Consider the following 22249-nt stretch of genomic DNA (forward strand, 5'->3'; position numbering starts at 1 on the left):
AAATTTCCATTTAATTACTATAGACAATTTATGTTTTTCAGTTTCCAATTATTATTCTCAGCATACCCTACTTACTATAATTTCTAAGCAAGTACTTACTTATACACACGGGATGGTTTTATTTTTTGTTATGGCAATTGAAGATAACTGTTAGGAACAAATTCTGGTGGAAAATAAACCAAACTATTTTCTGTTGAATGTGCCAAAAGTGGTGAACGTGCTCTATTTTGGATTACCTTCTGCCCTACGAGCTTAGGTTAGTAGACAGGGCCAGAAAGCTCATGTATTATTTCCTCACGTTAGGTTTTTCCCCTTTCTAGCCGTAACCAAGTTTCACAGGCAATTCTTTTCTGAAGGGATCACAGAAGCTTTTCTCTCATCTCCTGCCTGGAAGTTATTCTTCACATGAAGTTATAACGTTCAAGCGAGTCATACAGGATGACGTGGTGCACACTGCACCGTGGAGAGCATGTCCTGCCTCAAGCTGGTGTGTGTGTGTGTGTGTGTGTGTGTGTGTGTGTGTGTTTTGTAGCGCTGGATGAAATGCCTCGTGAATGAATTCCTGCTGTTTGCTGTAGCCCAGGTTGGGTCCCCTGTCCTACCACTGGCCATCTCTCATTGCTTGCCATCCATATAGAATTAAGCTTTTTCTTTATCTCCACCTACCATCTTTGTAGGCTTCTGCAAGAGTATTTTCTTGAGTTGATCCCAGCTTCGGTCCAAATTATAGTGGAAAGCCCATCTACATCACCAATTTAAACTGGGTACCTGGAGATTGTTTTAGGAATCTTGTCTTCTGCCTCCTGCAAGAGTATTTTCTTGAGTTGATCCCAGCTTCGGTCCAAATTATAGTGGAAAGCCCATCTACATCACCAATTTAAACTGGGTACCTGGAGATTGTTTTAGGAATCTTGTCTTCTGCCTCCTGCCTTGCTTTCAAGCGTCTGGGAGTCTTAAAGTCTGGATCGGTCCTTGTGGGTTCTCTAATCTTTATGTGAGGTTTCTCGGGTCCTGCCAATTCTCTGCCCAGCACGAACTTGTGACTTGCTTCCTTCCACATGCATTTTCTGAGCACCTACTCTGTGCCAGAGATCCTGCCATCAGCGAGCTGATATGTAAGACAATTTCAGAGTGGTAACCAGGGCTGATACATGCTAGAGACTAACTGGATGATGCTGGAGGCAGTAAAAATGGGCATTTCTGCCTGGCTCTGGCACATTGCAAGTGCTCAATTGTTAGCGCAGTATTTTAGAAATACACAGCATATGGTTGTATATATTTTTAACTCACTGTCTGGCTGAGGGGTGTTTGTACTATATCTGGACCTGTTCCAGATTGAGAGAGACTAAAGAGGCAGGACAGCTAGGTACAGTGCCTTTCCCGGATTATGAATAAAATTGTTATTAAGGCTAATATTGGCACAGAGAGATTTTAACCTAGACTGTATATTAGATTATAGAATTGTATCAATGTTAAATTTCTTGAGTGTGAGCACTGTATTGTGGTTATAAAAATGTCTTTGTTTCGGGCACCTGGGTGGCTCAGTTGGTTAAGCGACTGCCTTCGGCTCAGGTCATGATCCTGGAGTCCCGGGATCGAGTCCCACATCGGGCTCCCTGCTCGGCGGGGAGTCTGCTTCTCCCTCTGACCTTCCCCCCTCTTGTGCTCTCTCTCTCTCTAAAAAAAAAAAAAAAAAGGCGCCTGGGTGGCTCAGATGGTTAAGCGTCTGCCTTCGGCTCAGGTCATGATCCCAAGGTCCTGGGATCGAGTCCCACCTCGGGCTCCCTGCTCAGTGGGGAGCCTGCTTTTCTCCCTCTGCCTCCGCCTCTCTCTCTTTCTGTCTCTCATGAATAAATATTTAAAAAAACCCACAAAAACATCAATACTTTAAAAAAAAAGTCTTTGTTTCGAAATACTAGGTATGAAGCGTCATAATGTAATTTACTTTCAGTTCAGGAAAAAAGCGCATCCACAGAGAGAAGTGTACGTATGCACACACACACGCGCGCACTCAGAGTGGCACAGAAAAGGTGGCAAAATGTTGACAAGCAGAAAATCTAGGTGACAGGTACATGGATGGGTTGAAGTTCATTATATTATTCTTGCTTTTTTTTTTTCTGTAGCTTTGAAATTCCCCAATATAGAGAGTTTGGTGGGGGGGGGGGACAAAAAAGTAAAAGAGAAAATACTTTAAAACTACCTTAAGTGGTTTTTGAAGCAAAATCCCAAGAAGAGAAGAAAGAATTCACAAATCAGTTCTGAAACCAAACACAAATACTTTTTATTTATGGGATATCACTTTACATCAATTCCATTAAAACCTAAAACCAGTTTGCTGCACTCAGTTAGGTGGCATAACAGTGTTTTAGTTAAGCCGGAGTCACGGGACTTGCACATGTCTATGGGTGGAATGCAGCTACTGACGACAGGAAGCGTTCACAGTTACAGGTTGGCTGCTGTCCATTTAACAGTAACCCCCAGGGGAAAAGAGCTTATGATAAAAAGCAACCCACATTTTGGTCTCATTTACAGACACCCAACATTTAGCTGGTCAATGACTTCTATACATTTATTATACAACATATGAAAGAATAAAAGATAAGGCTTACAGAGGTATTTTAGCAGTTTTAAGAATAAAAACCAAGGGCACAAACTAACTTGGAAAGCTTTCTGTATAAACTTCAAAAGCACTATTAAAATGGAGACGGAGAGGCAACAGATGTGTGTTGTTACAGGAGAAGCTAGAGGTTTGTCTAGTCAGATTTGTAAAAACTTAATTCGGAGTTCATGCTTCGAGACAGCTGCATGTAACGTTACAAGTGGGTGTTTATGGCAAATCAAATCACGAAATTCCTGACCTGCCAGTAAACACCGAAATGTTGTACTCCATGACGACACCGTGTTGCAATGTGTAGTTCAAGACACAGTGGGAAGGCAAAGGGTGCAGACAGGTAAGAAAGAAAAGCCAGAGGAAGGCACCCGCATTTCTTTAACATTAGCCAGTAGGTGTCTGGTGACTGCTCAATTTTATGTAACTGAGGGACATGGTTAAGAGAAAAGTATCTTATTACTCGTTTGGCCCCTTTTCCTCTCCCTAAAAATAACTGCATAAAATCAAGAACCAAGGGCAAGCACTCCACAGTCACGGAGGTTTATTTTTCCAGGGAGCTCAAAAAGTATTTGGAGTCTTCCAAATATACAAGATCATCATCACTTTGGAATACTCACTTTCCATACTCTAGGTCACGAATAGGTTTCCCTTGGGTTTTTCCCCTTATCATCAAAATGTTCACTGTGGTTGAGATGTAACATCTCCCCGTAACAATCCCTTTATGTTACGATTAACTGTGCTTAGTGTTTCAAAACATTCTCCAGTTCCTAACCATAACTTTTAAAATAATTTCATCTATGATTTATATTTGTTTAAACAAAACTATAGTTGAGCGAATCTAAGAACTGTTGCCTTTAAAGTGTGATTTTTTTCTTTTTTAACTTTATGGGATACTTCTGAAAACGAATCAAGTTCTTCACAAACTCACACCTGCCTCTGGCCCACCGCCACTGGAATACCAGGCACCTGTTGGGATGGAACCCCTTGCAACACATCGGTCCCAAGAGTTGTGCTTGCCATCAACATCTTCTATTCTCTTCGGATATTAACTTGTGCAAACTGGTATGAAGTTGTAAGGTAGAGGCGAGTCTACCATTCCTAAGCAAGGAATGATTAAGTCTGCTTAATCACTACAGAGTTTTTCACACTTCTGGTTTATTTCACAGCAAACCAAACCTTTCTGTTTGGTAGAAAAAGGAAGTGATTTCATTCTACCACATCATGATTTTGTATATGCACACACACCGTATATACATACAAAATTTCTGTCTTTGGTGGTTCAGTTAGGGAAAAAATAATATGAAAATCTGAACACTGTTTGCAAAGAAACTGTGAAATAGTGGTCAGGAGTAGCATTGTCTGTGTGCTTTACTCATTTAATGCCATTTAAAGGTTCACACTTAGTCCAAAAGATTTTTTGGCCAGATTTTGCAATAACCCAAACCTCTTCCAATCATTATTCCATCATGGATCTTGCTCAAACCTGTGGCATTCACCTGCTCAAATGCACCATTAGCTTTTTACTCGGTTTAAATCATTAGACTTTATGTTTTCACAAAACTTTAGGGATTAAATTAGTCATTCAATAGCACCAGATAGTTGAGGGGAAAACATGTTATCTATACATTTCCTCAAGAAGGGTAAGGCAAGGGAAAAAAAAAAAAAGACATAAAATACAAACCTAAAAATACCGTCCTGTTTACTCTTGTTTCCTCATCCACATAAATAATGGCTATCACCTTTCTGTACAAATTACTCAGGTAATGAATGACGAGTGGCCCCTCCAGGAAAGGTCCTACTGTGTGACAAAGTGAGCTCAGTGCTGGTGGTTTCGTGTCCACTGCCTGCAATGGACATTCTGCCAGGAAAAGCCTAGCATGAAAGAAAGAAAACAAAACAAAACAAAACACCTCTCACTTATAGTATAGTTCTTTTTCCAAAAAACTAGAAGATTAGACACCACAAAAGCTTAACTAAAAATCCAAACCACAACTAAAAGTGCTCTGCGGTTACAAATTGCCAGCGAACCATTAGGTTTCCACAGAGGAGGCAAAAATCAATGTTACTTAGAATGGCACGGGAAGCATCAGCAGACCCAACACTGACCAGGAGAAGGCAAAAGGGAAAAAAAAAAAAAAACAGTAAAGGAAGTTTACGAGAGTTTCAAACTCATTTAAAAAAGGTGCAACTTTAATTTGTTCATTTGTACCTATATTCAAACTACTACGGCTTTAACATCAGAGAATAAAAACCTACACCTTGCGTGGTGGAAATGATTTGTGGCATGGTACATGTCCGGATGTTCAAATAATTGTACCTTTCATCATTTAAAAACACTCCTATTTAAGTAAACCAAATTATATTTGGCAAATGCCTCTGAAAAGTTCTGATTCCCACCTCCTTCCAAAAGTTGGCCTCTTAAAAACAATGAGGTTAATTCTGGCAACATTCGCTTATGGTAACAGTTGTTCTCTCGTGTTCTGAAATGCTACGTTGGAGACCAAATAAAGTATAATTGGTTCATTTGAAAAAAGGGACTAGAAATATGCCACAAAAATTATTTTTACAATACAGTTTTGCAGAAATAATCTCTAGGTGAAGCTTTTTCTTTTTATACACATATACAAAATTTAAACAGCAATATACACATCATCACAGTGAGGACGTTGGCAAATTCACCAATCTGTAGTGTAAATACAAACTGCGAAGCAGCCTTCCAAGAGAACAATGCTACACAGCAAGCAGAGCTGGCCCATTCAACAGCAAACACCACAACGTCCCTGCAAAAGGGAGACAGTGCAAGAAAAGCAGCATGCGCTTCGATACAAACAGCAATTTATGGCTAATGGTTGACATATCTGTGGTAACAGTGACTCTCTCGCTGCTATGCATAAAGTCCTAGGACATCTGTTTGTCTTTATACCACTCCACAAACTCGTCCAACAAAACTGGCCCTGCAGAGAGAGAGAAAATAAAGTGGTTATAACGCTCATGCCAGTGAGGATGGTGTGCGGATGGACGGTGTCAGGCGGGGGGGGGGGGGGGGGGGCTGGGGCGGAGGGGGCGGAGTGGGGCGGGGCTGGGGCAGGGCGGCTGGGGTGTGCGTGGGAGAACACCCAACGCCCAGTACTCACATGCTCCATCTTCGTCGTAGTTGCTGAGGTCAAGGTTAATTGTCCTGCTAAACTCTAGCACATTGCACCACTGGTCTTTGTTAATAACTTTATATTTTGATTGCTGATGGAGGGAAAAGTAATATGAATTACTGACACAATTAACAAATCGCACGGTTTCAACTGCTGTATGAATCAACTTAATAAAGCTCATGAAGGTTAACTCTTTCCATTTGAGGTATGTTAAGCACCAATCTAGGAGAAGGATGAGAGAGAGCAAGAGTAGAACTTAAGATGACAATTTCCATTAGAAAAATATTATGAGGGCTCAACACAAAATGACAAGCACATCAAAGAAACATGATTTTTATCCCTAGAAGTGAAATTTCTAGACTGCAAAAGCCCTTTTATTAAAAAAAAAAAGAGAGAGAGAGAGAGAGATAATTAACCTATTTCATAAAGATCCTGCAAGAATTAAAAGAGGTAATTTATGTAAAGTACTTCAATCAGTGCTTGGCAGAAAGCAGGTGCTAAATAGAGTAGCTCCCATTAATAATCCCTGCCCTGATCAGCATGCTCACTGTCAAGTACACACAACAGGGAGTTACTCTCCAGGAACTTACTAAGGGCTACCAGCGGTCTCAGAACTAGGTGCTCTAGCCGTTGAAGAAAGTTACTGTTCTAATCATATTGATCATAAAAGTAATAGATTAGAAGACCCATGAAGTACTTTTCCTATTCCTCTCAGACAAGAAATATGCCACAGGTATTTTTTTTAAAGTACACAATTCCTGTATAAAGACTGAAAAATAAAGCCCAGATTCAACAGTTTTTAAATCCTACCCACTAAAAATCAGGAACACTGGGAAACAATACGAGTACGTAAAAAGCAGAGAGAGCTGAGCCCATGGTTTTGAGGACGCAAACACAAGAGAAGCTCAAATGAAAGGCTCCTGTGTCCTTTGAAAAGAAAAAAGCAAACTAATGTAAAAGAGAACAAAGCACAGACTACAAGTTTAACTTTCGAGGCAACTCAAAGCAAACATCAGTCATGGAAACAGTTGAAGATGCTCCTGGAATCGTGCAAAGTCAGACTTGCTTGTGGCAAGGTCTTTCAGCTAAAAAACTCCTCGCACCTGGGCTCAAATTCTGCTCCACTCTGAGAACAAGGACCTATTTCTACTCGTTTTCCAAACAAAGCTAACATTTCACGGGATGGCCAGAGAAGTGAGAACAGATCATTTGTAGACATGGACTGTCACGTCAACAAACGCTTCTTATAAGTAAAACTAGTTTTTAGACCCGTCTTGAGGAGTCCTGGTTAGTAACGTTAAAAGCAATTTTTAATAACAGTCCTCAAAGAATCAGATCAGCTAGAAGTTTTTCTGGACCACTGCATAAAGTGAATTCTAAGAAAGATTATGACAAGAGTGAAGCTGGAGTCAGGGTAGGGCCCAAGCTTTGTCTCAAAGACCCAGGACCCTCACTCATCCTTTTAGGCAAAGGGCACTTTTTAAGGGGTTTGGGTCTGCAGGGCAAGAAGGATGCCATCTCTGACAACCCCAGTAGCTCACACTTACATCTCAGATACTTCCAGGTCTCCTACAGTACCACACGGCATCAAAACGAGCTCCTGATAACTGGCAGCTCAAAACGTTTGATCATTAATACTTACAGCAAACAAACCACAGTGGAGTCAAGCGCTGGATTTTTTTCTAACGCAAACATAAAATAGAAACTGAGGGGGAGGCTGCAGGTGTGCCTAACACTTGGATTTACCTAGGTGCCCACATTCTTGGGGATAAGAGTAGATAACAACACAGGACAAACTTCTTTTAATAAGGTAGATGGCTGTTTTTTAACCCTTGCTTCATAAAAGCGGAAATTCACCTACAGCCACAAAAAAAAGTGAATCTTGTTTTACTACTGTTATACAGAGCAGGAAACCCTAACGGAGGTCACGTTTTTCCAGTGGGGCAAGAGAGCGGAAAGGACAGAGCTGTGGCTGTCTGGGATGCACCCGCACCGGGAAGTGATGCGGCACATACACCACCCCCACCCAGACACACCCAGAGAAAACGGGGGACTGCTCATGGACAGCGATTACGTCACCATCACTCCTACAGGCAGGAAAGTACAACAAACAGAAAATTATGTGAAATGGTTAAATAAAGTATACTTGGTAGTTCTAAGCAAGCAAACATACATTCCATAAAATAACAATTTGGTACCTCTAAGAACTGGTGAAAAACTGGAAAAAGGGGCCAGATTTTTCCTAATAACAGTCCCAACATGCACTTGGCAGTGTTTATGTCTAGGCTGCGCTGGTCCTTTTCCTGTTTAACAAACAAAAACAAGGATGAGCCAGATGCCCCCAAATAATAAATTCCAATAATCCAAATTTCTATTTCACTTCAACACAAAATTAGTAAACAGCTCATTTATCATACACCGTAAAAGTAAAAACCCTGAACCAAGCCTGAGGTGGGGGGAGGGGAGGCGGTCAGACACAATGGAGGGCTTAATCGGTTCGGTGCTGTATCAATTTACCATGGGAAAGATTCACGTCAACTGAGTGATCGCCCTAATGCAAAATCGATTAGTTATGCAGTCATGTATCTATGATTATTTCATGGGATAAAGAAAAATCTACAACTCAGTCACCTGCTGTGACATTTATGATAATTATCCAAACCATCATTATTGACCCCAAAGCCTGTAACTTAACTAAATGGAATTTAAAGATTTCAATTTCCATGCTTAAGAATCAGGTTTCCTTAAGAAAAATCATTTTTTCCAACAATTTTATTTCAATAGTAAGTGTTTTTCTTGAACCTAAAAATGTTGGAATTAAATTCAACTCCTAATAAATGCTGGGGCTCTGGAGATTCTGAGAGGATAAACTCATCCACCCACTGAGGGGAAAACAGTCTAACCTACTGCAGTCCTCCTTACCTTGGATTTATTAGATGTGGAATCTCTTAGCAGAACACCCCTGACTAGTAGCCAAGTGAAAGACAACATTTTATAAGGAAACCAGAAAAGCAATACTACATAAACCTGAATATGGGCAGATTAAGTTCAAATTCACTTATATTTGCAATTAAGGATTCTACTTTCTCCTTCTCACCTTTCATGCAAGTTTCCACTCCAGAACGACAAGCAGGCTATTTCTAGGTGAAGGGGCAGAGGACCTGGGACCATAAGCAGTAACCTCACAAATCCAAGGCTAGCCTCCTCGTGGTATTTTAACTACAGTGGAAATGTGCAAAGGTACTTTTCGACAAAGGGAGAGAGTGCCTGGCTATTCCACCACTTGGGGTGGAATCTCCACGTTCGTCAAATTAAGGGATGATGCTGTGACCACCACAGTCAGCCACGTATGCAGCCACACGTACCTTCCGATCAAATTAACTGTGACCTCAAGGCCTCTAACGCTGAAGTGCTCTTTAGTACACACAGAATTTCTGGCCATGACACTGGATTTAAAAGTGAAGGACTTGAACAATACAGCAAATGTGAGGGCCTCACTCAACAACAGCAAACAAAAGCAGATGCAGATACAGGAAGATGTGCAACAGGTCTGTCTTTTGGTCCCAGTCGTAAACCGTTAACGACCGTGCACCAACAGACCAGGTCAGATGGCTCCCCGTCACCCTGCTCCGTTACAGGCCACACAACCGAGTCTGATGGTGGTGGGGGGCCCGAGTCCACAGCTCAGTGCAAACAGGTGGGACCTCCTGTCCACGGCCTTCTCTGCCTGTCTCCTGGCCACGCATATGGTCTTGCTCGGGGCCGCAGGACTCACTCCCAGGGAGTGGAGGGCAGTAGAGAAGGTGCTCCCGAGATTGCCCACCTTTTGCCAACCACCTCATTGGTCTGCTGCATTTCAGGGGCTCAGACTTCTGTGATGCACCGTGCAAGCAAAGGGAAAACTTCCTCTTACCCTGTAACGTAGGTGTGGTACACGGCAACAGCACACTACGCTCGAAAGCAACCCACAAAGAAATAAATCAATTAAATAACGAGCAAACTGTTGAAAACACACGCGGCACCGCAGGACTGGGCCCGAAGTGTACCGGTTGAACAACCGCTCATGGAGCACAGGGCTGACGCCACTGGCATCCTGCAAAAGCTTTCCCTCTGACGAGTTTGTGCTCATTCACTACACCTGACGTCGCTAGTCTTGCCTTGACTACAGTTGTGCCTTCTTCCAACCTCAACGCCTCTGTCCCCATCACAATGGACATACACTAAGGTGACAAAAAAAAAAGATACAGAAGACCTGGACAGACTCTGCAACAATATAATCATCCGACAAACTGATGGTCATGAAGGATTTCAATGCATGTGTTTGGCAGTGATGCCAAAACATGGAGGGAAGGCATCAGACTCACAGGACCGGAAGCTGAACCGCACTCACTGACTCCTGCTCTGCAAGGGTGCTAGCCGGCAGCTCGCAATCACTAACACCATCTTCTGCCTAGCAAATAAGAGAAAGACATTACGGATGCACTCACGGTCTCAACAGTGCCATCTCGCGGGTAACCAATATTGCCGGTGCGGGGAGAGGACTAAGTGCCAAGGACCGTGCCCGGAAGCGCTCAGAATTCCTGGGAACAGCACAGTTGGGAGCCCCCACGGCACACATCTCCTAAACAGCGAAATCGGAGACACGCGCAGGGAGTTCTAGGACAATGATCCTAATGGCAGGCTCTGCAAAAGGGTTCCCAATCAAAAGTGAAATGAATCTTCGAGGATGCCCTGAGGCAGCCATCAACATCATGGGCAGTTAAAAAAAAAAAAAAAAAATCACCTTAACAAATTCAAGGAGTACAGCAAAGGCATACAGGAGCCCCTTGAAAGAAACTGAACAGTACACTGTCAACACCGGCCCTACGAGCCCTGCTCCTGGGGGAGCAGGGAGCAAAGGACCGATTTCTGCATCTCTAGGTCGGAATCTAAGCAGAAAGTCCCTTGAGGCAGACTGTCAAGAGTCAATCCGCACCCCCCGAAAGCCCATCAAGATTAAAGGAGAAGAAATGAAACTTCCCTTCCTGCCTACCCCTGACCTGACCCAAGATGTGGAGGTATGTATTTCACGCACTTTCATTTTCTAGGATAACAACTTAAAAAACAATTTTATTTTTCAAGTAATAGTAAGAACTGAACAGGTTCTATACACCAAAGACATACTAACTCCCTGCAATACACAACTAGATTCTCCCTTGCTGTCTTCCCTAAACACAGATTTGAAAAGAGCAGTTACAGATGAATCAGGCCTCTTAGTAAAACCAAAGGAATGTACTCTGAAGATCTGAGGAAGTGATGTGTTGTATATGGAATAAATGCATTCCTCAAGCTAAAGTCTAACACCAGCTAATGCAGGAAGGGATGAAGCTTTAGTAAGGTCTGATCTAAAGTTCTAATATCTAACTACCTATCTATATAAAATACCTTTGTTTATGTAAGACCGTTCCCGTATAAGTCTTCTTGTAAAATGTGATAATTAAGCATTTTTTTTCTTAAATGGCTCAAATGACTTAACAATAACAGAAACAAAGCAATTTAAATATGTAAATATGGTATTACAAAATGAATCTTTCAACACATAGGTATCCAGATATGTTGTATCAGAGGTCCCCAACCATTCCAGATGATCTGTTTCCAATTTTCACAGTGTTAATAGCTTAAAACTTGTATGTGAAAAGAGGAACCCTGAATTATTAAAATTCTAAGAAGAAAACCTTCAAAAAATTCCTAATATTTTTAAGAGAGACTACACGAACTCAAGAAACAATATATGTAACCACAATTCACAAACATAAATGGCCAAGCCAGAAGTGGGTATATGAAGTCAAAAGGCCTAAACTGAAGATCTATGATACACATCCTGCAATTCTTACTTGACACCACAGGGATTATAAAAAATAAAGAGAAAATGCAGTCCTCCTTAACACAGCTACCTAAGAAAACAAATGCAAGGTAAAGATTGCGCTAAAGAACTCGAATTCTAATATGGTTCAGTTTATAAAACTGAAAATACAATAAATCAGTTTTTTGAGTGGGAGTCAGTTTTTAAAACTTTAAAAACAAGCAAAAAGTCAAAAAACCCAAGAGTGCCCTCCCATTGGGAAAAATGAAACAATTTTGCTCTTAGAACTTACTCAGCATTCATTTATAGATAACAATGTTTGCAAGGCAATTATTTAATTAAGCTAAACTATTGACACTTCCTTTAAAATAAAAGAAAAAATCTGCCAACAGGCAGTCTTTCCTTGTCATTTTATTTGGCACAGATTCTATTACTGTAAGCACTACTCTTGGAAAACAAGTCATTATTTGAAACTTGAGGTTTGCAGACAACTTAAATAATGTCAGTGTAGAATAATTCAACTACTCCTAATTCTATGGGTAACTTTTATGGAGAAACTTCATCTGCACCAAGAATTGTTTAAGGTGCCTTGTACTTAAACTCTTTTAATACAACAATTCTGTCAGGACAGGCATTATTATAACCCCCACTTTACAGATAAGGAAACTGAGGCACGGGAAGCTAAATGACAGTCATCAAGTGGTAGAGCTGGGACTTGAACCAGGTAGTCAAGCCCAAGCCTGAGCTCTTCAGTGAGTCCCACAGGACTTCCCTGAGAAGGAATGAGGGGAGAGAAGCCGAAATACTCAGAGGCATAGAAGTCCAATTAACTTTACAAAGAGCTGCTCAGCAAACGTGTGTGACCCAACAACCAAAGAGTAATCTTAAAGATAAAATGGACAAGATGTTCAGGGTAACGAACCTGGGGTTAGCCGACTACCCATTCTTCCTACTTTTGTCCTGGCCCAGGACCACCTTCTGTTTTTCTTCCTAATTCACAAAGAAAACAGGAGAAACAAAGTGGAGGGAAGGTGCGTGTGTGTTGGGTTGGGGGGGGGGCGTGTGGAGAGGGAAACTAGACAATTCTGTCGCTTAAGTGGTGAGAGACTGACCCACGTGAGAAGCCGAAGTGGCTCCAATGATGGCAACAGACTCTAACAGGTTAGAGTCAGGCCCAATTCTCTGCCAACATAAGCTGCTGAACAAGGTCTGGAAAATTTTCCTTAGCAGATTCTACGAAGAACACTCATCGTCGTTTCTGGTTTGCATGGAAATGACTCAGTGGCTGTTTCACTTAGAGGAAGACACAGGAGCTTTAGGCCGTGTGCCCTCTGCCATTGTCCCGAGGCACCTCCTCGGGAGCCAGCCCAGAGGCGCTGGGGCCCGCTGCCCGCGGGGAGCACACCCCGGGGCAGCAACCTCCCAGAAGACGAGCGTGGGCTCTCCTGCCTCCATGGAACCCTCCGTGACAACTTCTTCAAGCTGGACTTCGAGGGCTGTGAGGGCAAGGACTCCCGCCAGAGAACTGGCCTCACCGGGAAGGCCTCCCTGCTCTCCAGCAGGTGGCTCCTCCCGCCTCCCCTTTCCCTCCCTCCCAGGCACTCTAGGCGCCCCCCACGGCCACAGCCTCCTCCCCGCGCCCCTCCGCAGTGCCCTCCTCAGCCCGACTTCTGTCCTCCTCAAAACTCCCGAGAGTCCACTGGCTCTGTGACCTCAGCACGCTACCCGCCTCCGCCACACAGAATGGAGAAACATCAAACCTAACGTATTTAATAACTATTCCCAGATCAACAAAAATTACTGTAGTTTCATTCCATTTGTCTAATCTTATTCTCGCTAGGTCCTTTTCAAAAAAGGAATGAAGGGAAAAAAATGGCTGTTTTATTTTAAATGAGTCCATACAACCCTACTTGTTTATATGATAATATATTACACTGGGGGAAAAAACCTTTCTGCATAAATTCCCACTTGTATTAAAGAACTGGCCATTTCCGCCGCTAAATGTGTGTCCCACTGTCTTCCTCTACCAAGACCCCACAAGATGGTGACGGTTTCAAGGTGGGGAAGGCAGTGCGGCTCTGCGAGAGCTCCACGTTGCCCTCGCGCTGTCCCCTCCTCTCTGGCTCTCGGTCTCATCAGCTGCATAATGACAACACCGGACCAAGTGGTCTCCTATGGCTTCTTTCAGCTCTAAAGTTTCACAATTCTCGGACTGATCCATAAGACTATAAATAAGTTCAAGTCAGAATGAAATTAGGAGAAAAATAATATAACTTTATAGCCAACCACTATTTTTAATTGGCTACAAGTCCTGAAAGTGAGGGAAAAAACAACCACACCCACATATAGAGCTATATAATCTTGGTGGAGAGATGTCAAAGAGGTCACCTTATCATTTTCTGGTACTGTATCATAACTTCTCTCCTTATATATTAAAATGTAATTGAAAGTATTTAACATATGCTACTGTTATTTACAGTAGGGAATATTTAGGATGTTAAAACTGTAAGAAAGCTTAATTTCTATTAAAAGTTTGATTTTAAAAGGTCTGCTGTGTTAATTATATGTTGTTACCTCTAGGAGTCCTTTTTTTAGTAGGGAAAAAATAAGTATTAGAGGGGAAAAAAGAGGAAATAGAGTTCTGCTGCCAACCCAGATGGAGTTAGAGAAATCAGATTTCCCCTTTGAAAAACCAGAAAACTGGACCAATTATCTGAAATGATGGCTGTCACACACTAGACAACAGGCAACACAGGACCATGACTGCTGAGAAAAAGGAGACAGGACAGAAGCCCTAGGGTGATCTCAGCTCGTTGTTCGGAGGCAGGTTCCAGGCCAGAGCACAAGGGGGGAGAACCCAAAGCGAGCCCTGTGGTCTTGCTGAGTTGGAAAGGACAGAGGCTGTAGTTCAAGGAGGCAAAGGTGACTATAATTTGTGGGACAAAATACCAGCAAGGGGGGAGCTACACAGAGAGATATCTGGAAATCCACAAAGTGACTCCCTAGTCATTGGCCAAGGACTTATCTGTGTTAAGTGTGAGAGGAGACGGAGTCCAGGGAGGGCACCACTCACTGCAAAGGAGTTAGCAGAAATTCCCAGACCTCTTACAGGGCTGGGGAAGACCCTGTGTTCCCATTGGCTACAGTAGAAAGACGTAATATACATGGCCTTAGGTAGAATCCTCAAAAGAGTCTTACCAGTGGTGCTGAATCATCCCAAAACTGAAGGCTGCTCCAGCCCAGTCCTTTCAAAGGATCAATCTGGTTCCAAGTAACTATAACTATACACTAGGAAAATGTTTAAATTGAACCTTATTTAAAGGCATACAACAAAACCCAGGAACCAACAACATCCAGCATCCGATCAAAAAACAAAAATACAAAAACTAGGAATGCAAAGAACCTGTAAAATATGACCCACAAGCAAGATAAAAATTAAGGAATAGAAAGAGACCCAAAAATGACAGATGTGATGGTACCAGAAGACAAAGTTGTTAAAACACCCGTTATAAACATGTTCTAGATGTTCAAGAATGCAGAAGAAGACACTGTCACATAACGAGGAGAGAAATGGATACAAAAAAGGCTCAAATGGAACTGCTACAGCTGAAAAATACAGTACCTAAAATGAAAAAAATACTGGCTAGGGTTAACAGCAGAATTAGACACTGCAGAAGAAAAGATTAATACCGGCAGACATAGTGAGAAATATTACAAAGGGTAAGGGGGGACCCCAAAACTGAACATGGAATCACCGGCTTGTGGGCCAATACCAAGCACCTAACATAGATACAACTGCAGTCCCAGAAAGACAGTAAGAGAGAACACAGCAAAAATACTGGAGAAATAACAGCTGACAAATTTCCCAACTTAATACAACCTGTAAGTCCACACATTCAAAAAACTGAACAAACCCTAACCAGAATAAACATAAGGAAAATTATAGCAAGGCACATCATAATCAACTTGCCCAAAAGGAGCGAAAAAGAATAAAAGCGGTTAGAAAACAAGACACTATGTTCAAAGGAAAAATGAACATCAGACTTATCATCCGAAACTATGTGAGACAGAAGACAAGGGAAAGAGATCATTAAAGAAAGAATAGTAATAGTCAATCTATAATCTTTTATCCAGAGAACCACCTTCTAAATTGAAGGCAAATTAAAAGCTTAGAGAACTCATTACCAGAAAATCTATACTATGAGAAATGTTAAAGGGAATTTTTTTGGCAGAAGGCAAACGATACCAGGAAGAAATGTGGATCTACGCAAAAGAAATAAAGAGCACAAAAGTGGTTTATAAAAGATATTTTTGACTAGTTAAAGAAAAAATGATAACAATGTATGCTATGGTCTGATGTCTGTGGTGCCCCCTGAATTCGTATGTTGAAATCCTACCCCCCATGGTGATGGGTATTAGGAGGTGCGGCCTTTAGGAGGGGGTTAGGTCATGAGGCTGCAGATTAGCGCCCTTATAAAAGGAGACCCCAGAGAGCTCTCTCCTCCCTTCTGCCACATGAGGTTACAGCAGAGAACCATCGTAGGATCAGGCTTCAGGCAATCACCAGAGACCTAACCTGCTGACACCTTGATCCTGGACTGCAAGACAGACTTCTGTTACTTATAAGCAGCTTAGTCTCTGGCATCTGTTACAACAGCCTGAATAGACTAAGACAATATACTGTGAGATTTGCAGTCCATGTGTAAGTAAAATGTACCATAGCAGCAGCAGAGTATGGGAACGCAAAATGAAAGTCTACTGTCGTAAAGGTTCTTGCATTATACATGAAGTGGTACAATATTATTTGTAGATTGTGAAAATTTAAAGATGTGTATGTAAAGCCTAGAGCAACCGCAAGAAAAATGAGACAGAGAGGCAGCTATTAAGGCAATAGTGGAATGGAATGATTAAAATGGCATCGTTTAAAAAAAAATACCTCAATCCAAGGAAGTCATGACAAAAGGGAAAAAGGAACAAAACAGATGAGACAAATAGGAGATACTACAGGAGATGTAAATTTAACCATACCGATAATTACATTAAATGTACATGGTTTAAGCATCTCAAGACAGATATTGTCAGTCAGACTGTCTCTATGTTATCTATAGGAAACTATATCCTACCTATAAGAAACCCACTTTAAATATAAAGACGCGAACGGGTTTAAAGTAAAAGGGTGGAAAAAGACAAATCATGCAGACTTTAATCAAAAGAAAGCAGGAGTGCCTATATTTGTATCAAAGTAAATTTCAGAACAAGGAATATTACCAGAGATAAAGAGACATTTCATGATGCTAAAGGGTCAATTCTTTAGAAGGATGTAACAATCTGAACTGTATCCAAACCTAATATCTGCACTTCAGAATACATGATAGAAATGACAGGAGGAATATAGCTGGAGAATTCAACATTCCTCTCAGTAATGGACAGAACCTAGAAGGCAGACATTGGGAGAGATACAGAAGACCTGAACAACGCTATCAACCAACATGACCTAATTGACAGTCATAAAACACTTCACCAAACAGCAGCAGAATACTCATTCTTTTCACGTGTTTTACACAAAAAAAACATTCATCACAGCAGATCATATTCGGGACCATAGATCAAGTCTCCATACATGTAAGCGAACTGAAATGACACAGGGTATGTTCTCTGACCACAACAGAATTAAACTAGGTATCAATGGGAGGATTACCTGGAAAGCCCTAAATACTTGGAAAATAACACCAACAGTACATTTCTAACTAACCAATGGGTCAAAGAAGAAATCACAAGGGAAAATGGAAAATATTTTGAATTGAATGCAAATGATGAAAACACGTACAATATCTCAAAACTTGTGGGATACAGCTAAGCAAACCAAACCAAACCAAAGGGTTCAATAACAAAACCATCTTAGAGCATATTTTAGCTGAACTGAATCTATTTGGCAATGATTATACATGGGTGGTAGTTACTCATCTTACATACAAGGGCTTATTAATTCATTGGTAATTGCTCAGTAAAAGCAAAGAGCTCTCTGCTGGCTGTTATCGGGGATGCACAGAGAGAAAATACATAATCCTTTGCTCTGTCAGAGCAATGAAGGCCCGTGCCCAAACCCCACAGCCACGTGAGAGGAGGCAGCAGGGCCACGCAGGGAAGGCGCCCGACCCCCTCCAGGACGGGAGGGCTGGAGACCTGGGCTGTGGCCGAATGGAAGCGGGTGGCTGGGCCCAGAAGCCTGACACGGGAGAAAGCCGTGGGAGCGCAAACAGGGCTCCAGGCAGAGGTCTGGCATGCCTTTCGTCATAAAGGCAGAAAGCAGAAAGGCCAAAAAAGGCAGGCGGCAGGTTCAGGGAACAGTTGACTGGACTTCACCACAACACAGGCATCCTGTGAGAAAGGAAGCCCAGAGTGACCCGCGGCCTGGAACTGGGGCCAGAACCTGGGTTTGAGTTCTGGATCTACTGCTGATGAACAGCGTGACCATGGTGCAATGTCTCTACCCCTCTGCGGCCCACTCTCCTCCTTTGTGAAGTAGACTGATCCTGCCCCTGCTTGTCACGCAGAGTGGCGGGGGGAGGGGGGAGGGAACAGCCGCACCAAACACATGGTGAAACACCACGTACCACGAAGGCACCAGGGACTGAAGGCTCTGCTGAGCCAGGAGGTGGCCCAGTGACCCTGGGGCCGAAGGCAGATGCGGGACACCCTGCTGATGTGACGCTGGACGAGAAGTGACAGAATGTGGAAACAAGATGACTGTGGCAGAGCAGGCCCAGAGTAACCAGGGCTTCGATCGGCAAGGCTATGGTGGAAATACCAAGAAAGAGGCAAGCAAAGGGGCCCTTCTGAGACGGGCCACGCTGATGCACCACGGATGGGGCAAGCCGGGGAGGGGAGTAAAACGGAACCTGGAGCTAAAGTTGTGGCAAACTCTAACCCCCAAACAGAAAAGCTAGAAAACAGGGCTTATTTTGGTGAGAAGCTATAATGCTTCTAAACAAACTTCACCCATACAGTAAGAAACAGCTGACTATGGGAGGAAACCAGTCTCACATAATAAAATATTCAATCCTAGAAACTATGTATCTATTCTAAAAGCATCTGGCAAATAACTCCTATCTATATACAAATGCCATTTAGAAGAACACTGTATCTGAGTTTCACCATTATCATTTCTAATGTCTGTAAACTTTCATGTGTTGTGATTTTACTCGAAGTTTATGAAAATGCAAAAATTCACAAATGAGGACACCACAGAGAACTACTAATGTGTTATTGCAAATGTACCAGAATTCACCATCAAGTAAACCTTTGGTGCTCAACTACCAGAGCCAAAGCATGTAAAAAATGGAAAAGATCAGCATGGTGGTTAAAAAAAAAAAAAAAAAAAAAAAAGAGTTCTCTCTCCCCGAACTCTCTGCTTTAAAACACAATCAATCAAGAAAGCCTTGTCACCTGAATCCACCAAACACAGAAGCCTAACAGAAAACACAACACCATTCTTGAGTAGAGTATAACTGCATGGGCTGTGGATTGTGTGTGAATGAATACAATGCCAACTGGAGCCTCAGAATTCACCACCTATGGTGAGTAGGCTGAAAAAATAAGACTTTGTTCACTCCAGTAGAACCAGTCACACACTTAGACGGGCCTCGCTATGTGACAAGATGCTCACTTTTCAAAACGATGACTAGAAATTATGTTTGAATCATGTTCACTGAAATTCGCTTGGGTTTGAAGTTCAAATGATTTCCAAATACAACACAGCACCCAAAGTGAAACTGGATTAGATCTGAGTAGTTTATTCCAATAATTCAATGAGTGAAGATTTGTTGTTTCATGAGAATGAAAAGCTTTTCCAAGCCTATCTAAAAGACATTTAAAAAAGTATCTATTACATGCCCATTTATAAATGACTTCTAAGCCAACTGCAAGAGCTTTTAAAGGTCTGCCACCACAGCTTTTTGCTAACCTACTACCTTTTTTGCCCAGAATCAGTTTAGAAAGAGTACCTGTAGAAAGAAATTCTAACTAGCACCCTGGGAGTAACTTACTCAAATTTTTTGCTTGCAGCATGTAAAAACAAACCTCAAAGGCAATAAAAAGAAAGGGGGAGGGGAGGGAGGAGAGGGAAACATCTGGATAGGCTCCAGAGAACTCACCCGTGCAAAGTCAAATGCATATCTGTAAATAAGTTTAAAGTTTGTAGAATCATTTAATAATGATCTTAAGTAATCCAAAGTATTTCTGAGTTTTTCTGTTGTATCACATCTAGAGAAACAGAATAAAGGCAAATTATAATCTGAGTTTTTTTCTTAATTGGGGCAGTAATATAAAACATAATACCAAAAGACAGAATAAAACCCTGAGTTGGAACACATTCATGCTGATCTATTTTTCCCTACATTTTTTATTTAAAAAAATTTCAAATGTACAGAAAAATGGAAAGAATAGTAACTAAGCACCCACATATCCATCCCTGGGGTCGTAACCAATACTGTCTGTCTTATTTGTGCTCTCTCACATACATGCACTTTTTTCTGTACCATTTGAAAGCAACTTGCCAACGTTATGACACTTCACTCCTAGACATTTATTTATTTATTTTTTTAAAGATTTTATCCATTTATTTGGCAGAGAGAGACACAGAGAGAGCGGGAACACAAGCAGGGGGAGCGGGAGAGGGAGAAGCAGGCCTCCCGCAGAGCAGGGAGCCCGATGCGGGGCTCGATCCCAGGACCCTGGGATCATGACCTGAGCCGAAGGCAGACGCTCAACGACTGAGCCCCCCAGGCGCCCCTCCTAGACGTTGAAATACCATCATCACTCTTAATATTTCACCAGTGTAAGCTTTCTTAGCGAATATATAGCCCACATACGAAACTCCCAATTGTTCCCCTGAGTTTCTTTATAGATGCTTTTTCTTGATCCAGGATCCAATCAAGGCTCATGTATTGCTTTTAGCTGTCTATCTCCTTAGTCTCTAGAAGGGTGTCCTTCCTTTTTTCCCCTCTTTCTTGACAATGTCACTTTTGAAAAAAGTTGTTTTGCAGAATCCCAATTTGTCAGATAATTGCCCTATGATTATACTCAAGCTGGCTACTTACGCTAAGAACACTACTCATGATGTCCTTCTCTCTGCAACCCACGAGGAGGCTTACCGTGTCGGTCTGTCCCACTATGAGTGATACTAAACTGGTTCATTCAATTAAAGTAACATCCCCCAGATTCTCCACTAACAGGTACTTGCCCTCCTCTGAAATGGTATATAATTTATGGGATGCTATCTTGAGACTGTGAATCCTGCTCCTCAACAACCTTTCACCTGGTGGTCTCAGCATCCACTGGTGATACCTGCTCGAATCGACTTTACATCTGAAGACATAAAATGGTGATTTTTCTGACTCTCTCAGGCTGTGCCCCTACTGGCTGGAGTTCTTCCATAAACAGAAGTTCTATTCACCACCTTTCCTCTTTTCTGGACTTAAGGATTTTTGCTTTTATTCAGTGTTAGCATCTTTTATTGCCTTTGTTCTTTGTGATGCACAAATTGTCCTCATTTGGGCAGCAGCCCCTTCAAGCTGGTGCCACTGTCCTTCTGACATGTCCCCGTCAAGTCTTTGAGCACGTCCTTGCTTCTGGCACAAGACATCCCAGATCACTTTGTACTTTCTCCACCCTAGACCTGAAATCAGCTATTTCTCCAGGGAGCTTTGGTGATAAAAACCCATTTTTACAGGTAAGTGACACGCTGTTTATTTTTCCTAAGGAAGTAGACTAATTGGCTATTTTTACAAACTGATTTTTCTGTTCCTAATATCTAGCCCTTAAAAATGAGAACCAAGAGTCACCATTTCCATCAGCAATATTAACCTTTTCAAAGCTGGATGTGCTTCCTTGTATTCCTCTGTAGAGCTTTTACCTACTACCACTAAGTATAATACATATTGTAAATAATATCAATGTAAATATTTTATATACCTTATAAACTAAAATATGGTTCATACTAGAGCACACTGATCTATTTTTAGCAATAAATTTGTGAAGGTTTCTTTTTTGTAGCTAACTACAAAACAGTTCCCATAATCTACTGAGATAATAAAATATCTGAAAGTCAAAAACCAGAGTAAATGTTTCATTTCTGCCAATCTACAACAATTTAGAATATCCTCTATTTCTTCCTGATGTTTGAAAAGTACAAAAAGATAACAATTAGACTATTTTAGAAGGCAGAAAAGGCTTCTTTAAGGGCCTGAAATGTTTGCTGACAGCTAAAAGCAGACACTAGATATTTTTAGAAGAGAGGGTTTTCCAGATAAAACGAACAGCAGGTGCAAAGGCCCCATGGCAGAAGGGGGCATGCCAAGTTCAAAGATGAAAAGGAAACCATTGTGACTAGACAGGGTAGATGAAGAGGGGAAGTGAAAGGGAGGTTGGGCCAGGCCATAAAGGGTTTTGTGGTCCATACTGTTTTTTTTTTTTTTTAATTGAATCCTAGAAACAACTGAAGTCACCCCCTACCATGGGAGAGACCACAATCCTTGGGCTTTGCACCTTGGAAAGCTCACTCTGGATCTCCGTGGAGAAAGGTGGGGGAAGAAAAAAAAAAAGATGCTGATAGCCTGTTAGAGATCTAGTGCCAGACCCCAAATGTGGGGT

At 41.9% G+C, this 22249-nt stretch overlaps 1 protein-coding gene across 3 annotated transcripts in view; it reads right to left on the reverse strand.

Moving 5' to 3' along the window:
• Nucleotides 1-2256: 2256 nt before the first annotated feature.
• The window catches only part of DCUN1D4 (defective in cullin neddylation 1 domain containing 4), a 70088-nt gene continuing 50095 nt past the window's right edge, over nucleotides 2257-22249 (reverse strand). The window contains exons 8-12 of one of the 3 annotated variants that reach the window (XR_003608720.2): nucleotides 19753-19861; nucleotides 7956-8060; nucleotides 5746-5848; nucleotides 4293-5565; nucleotides 2257-3709 (exon numbers count right to left, since the gene is read on the reverse strand). Coding sequence is in view for 2 of the 3 variants with exons in the window: in XM_028100722.2 (XP_027956523.1) it covers nucleotides 5510-5565; nucleotides 5746-5848; nucleotides 7956-8060; nucleotides 19753-19861 (373 nt within the window). In the remaining variant the exon portion in view is untranslated. Of the gene's footprint in view, nucleotides 5566-5745; nucleotides 5849-7955; nucleotides 8061-19752; nucleotides 19862-22249 lie in introns of all 3 variants that reach the window. The other 2 variants (XM_028100722.2, XM_028100723.2) reach the window with 2 other exon arrangements.

This window comes from Eumetopias jubatus, unplaced genomic scaffold (assembly GCF_037043125.1).
Source record: "Eumetopias jubatus isolate StellerSeaLion01/CBP00866 unplaced genomic scaffold, mEumJub1_p1.0 scaffold_2, whole genome shotgun sequence".
In the NCBI taxonomy this organism is placed as follows: Eukaryota; Metazoa; Chordata; class Mammalia; order Carnivora; family Otariidae; genus Eumetopias; species Eumetopias jubatus.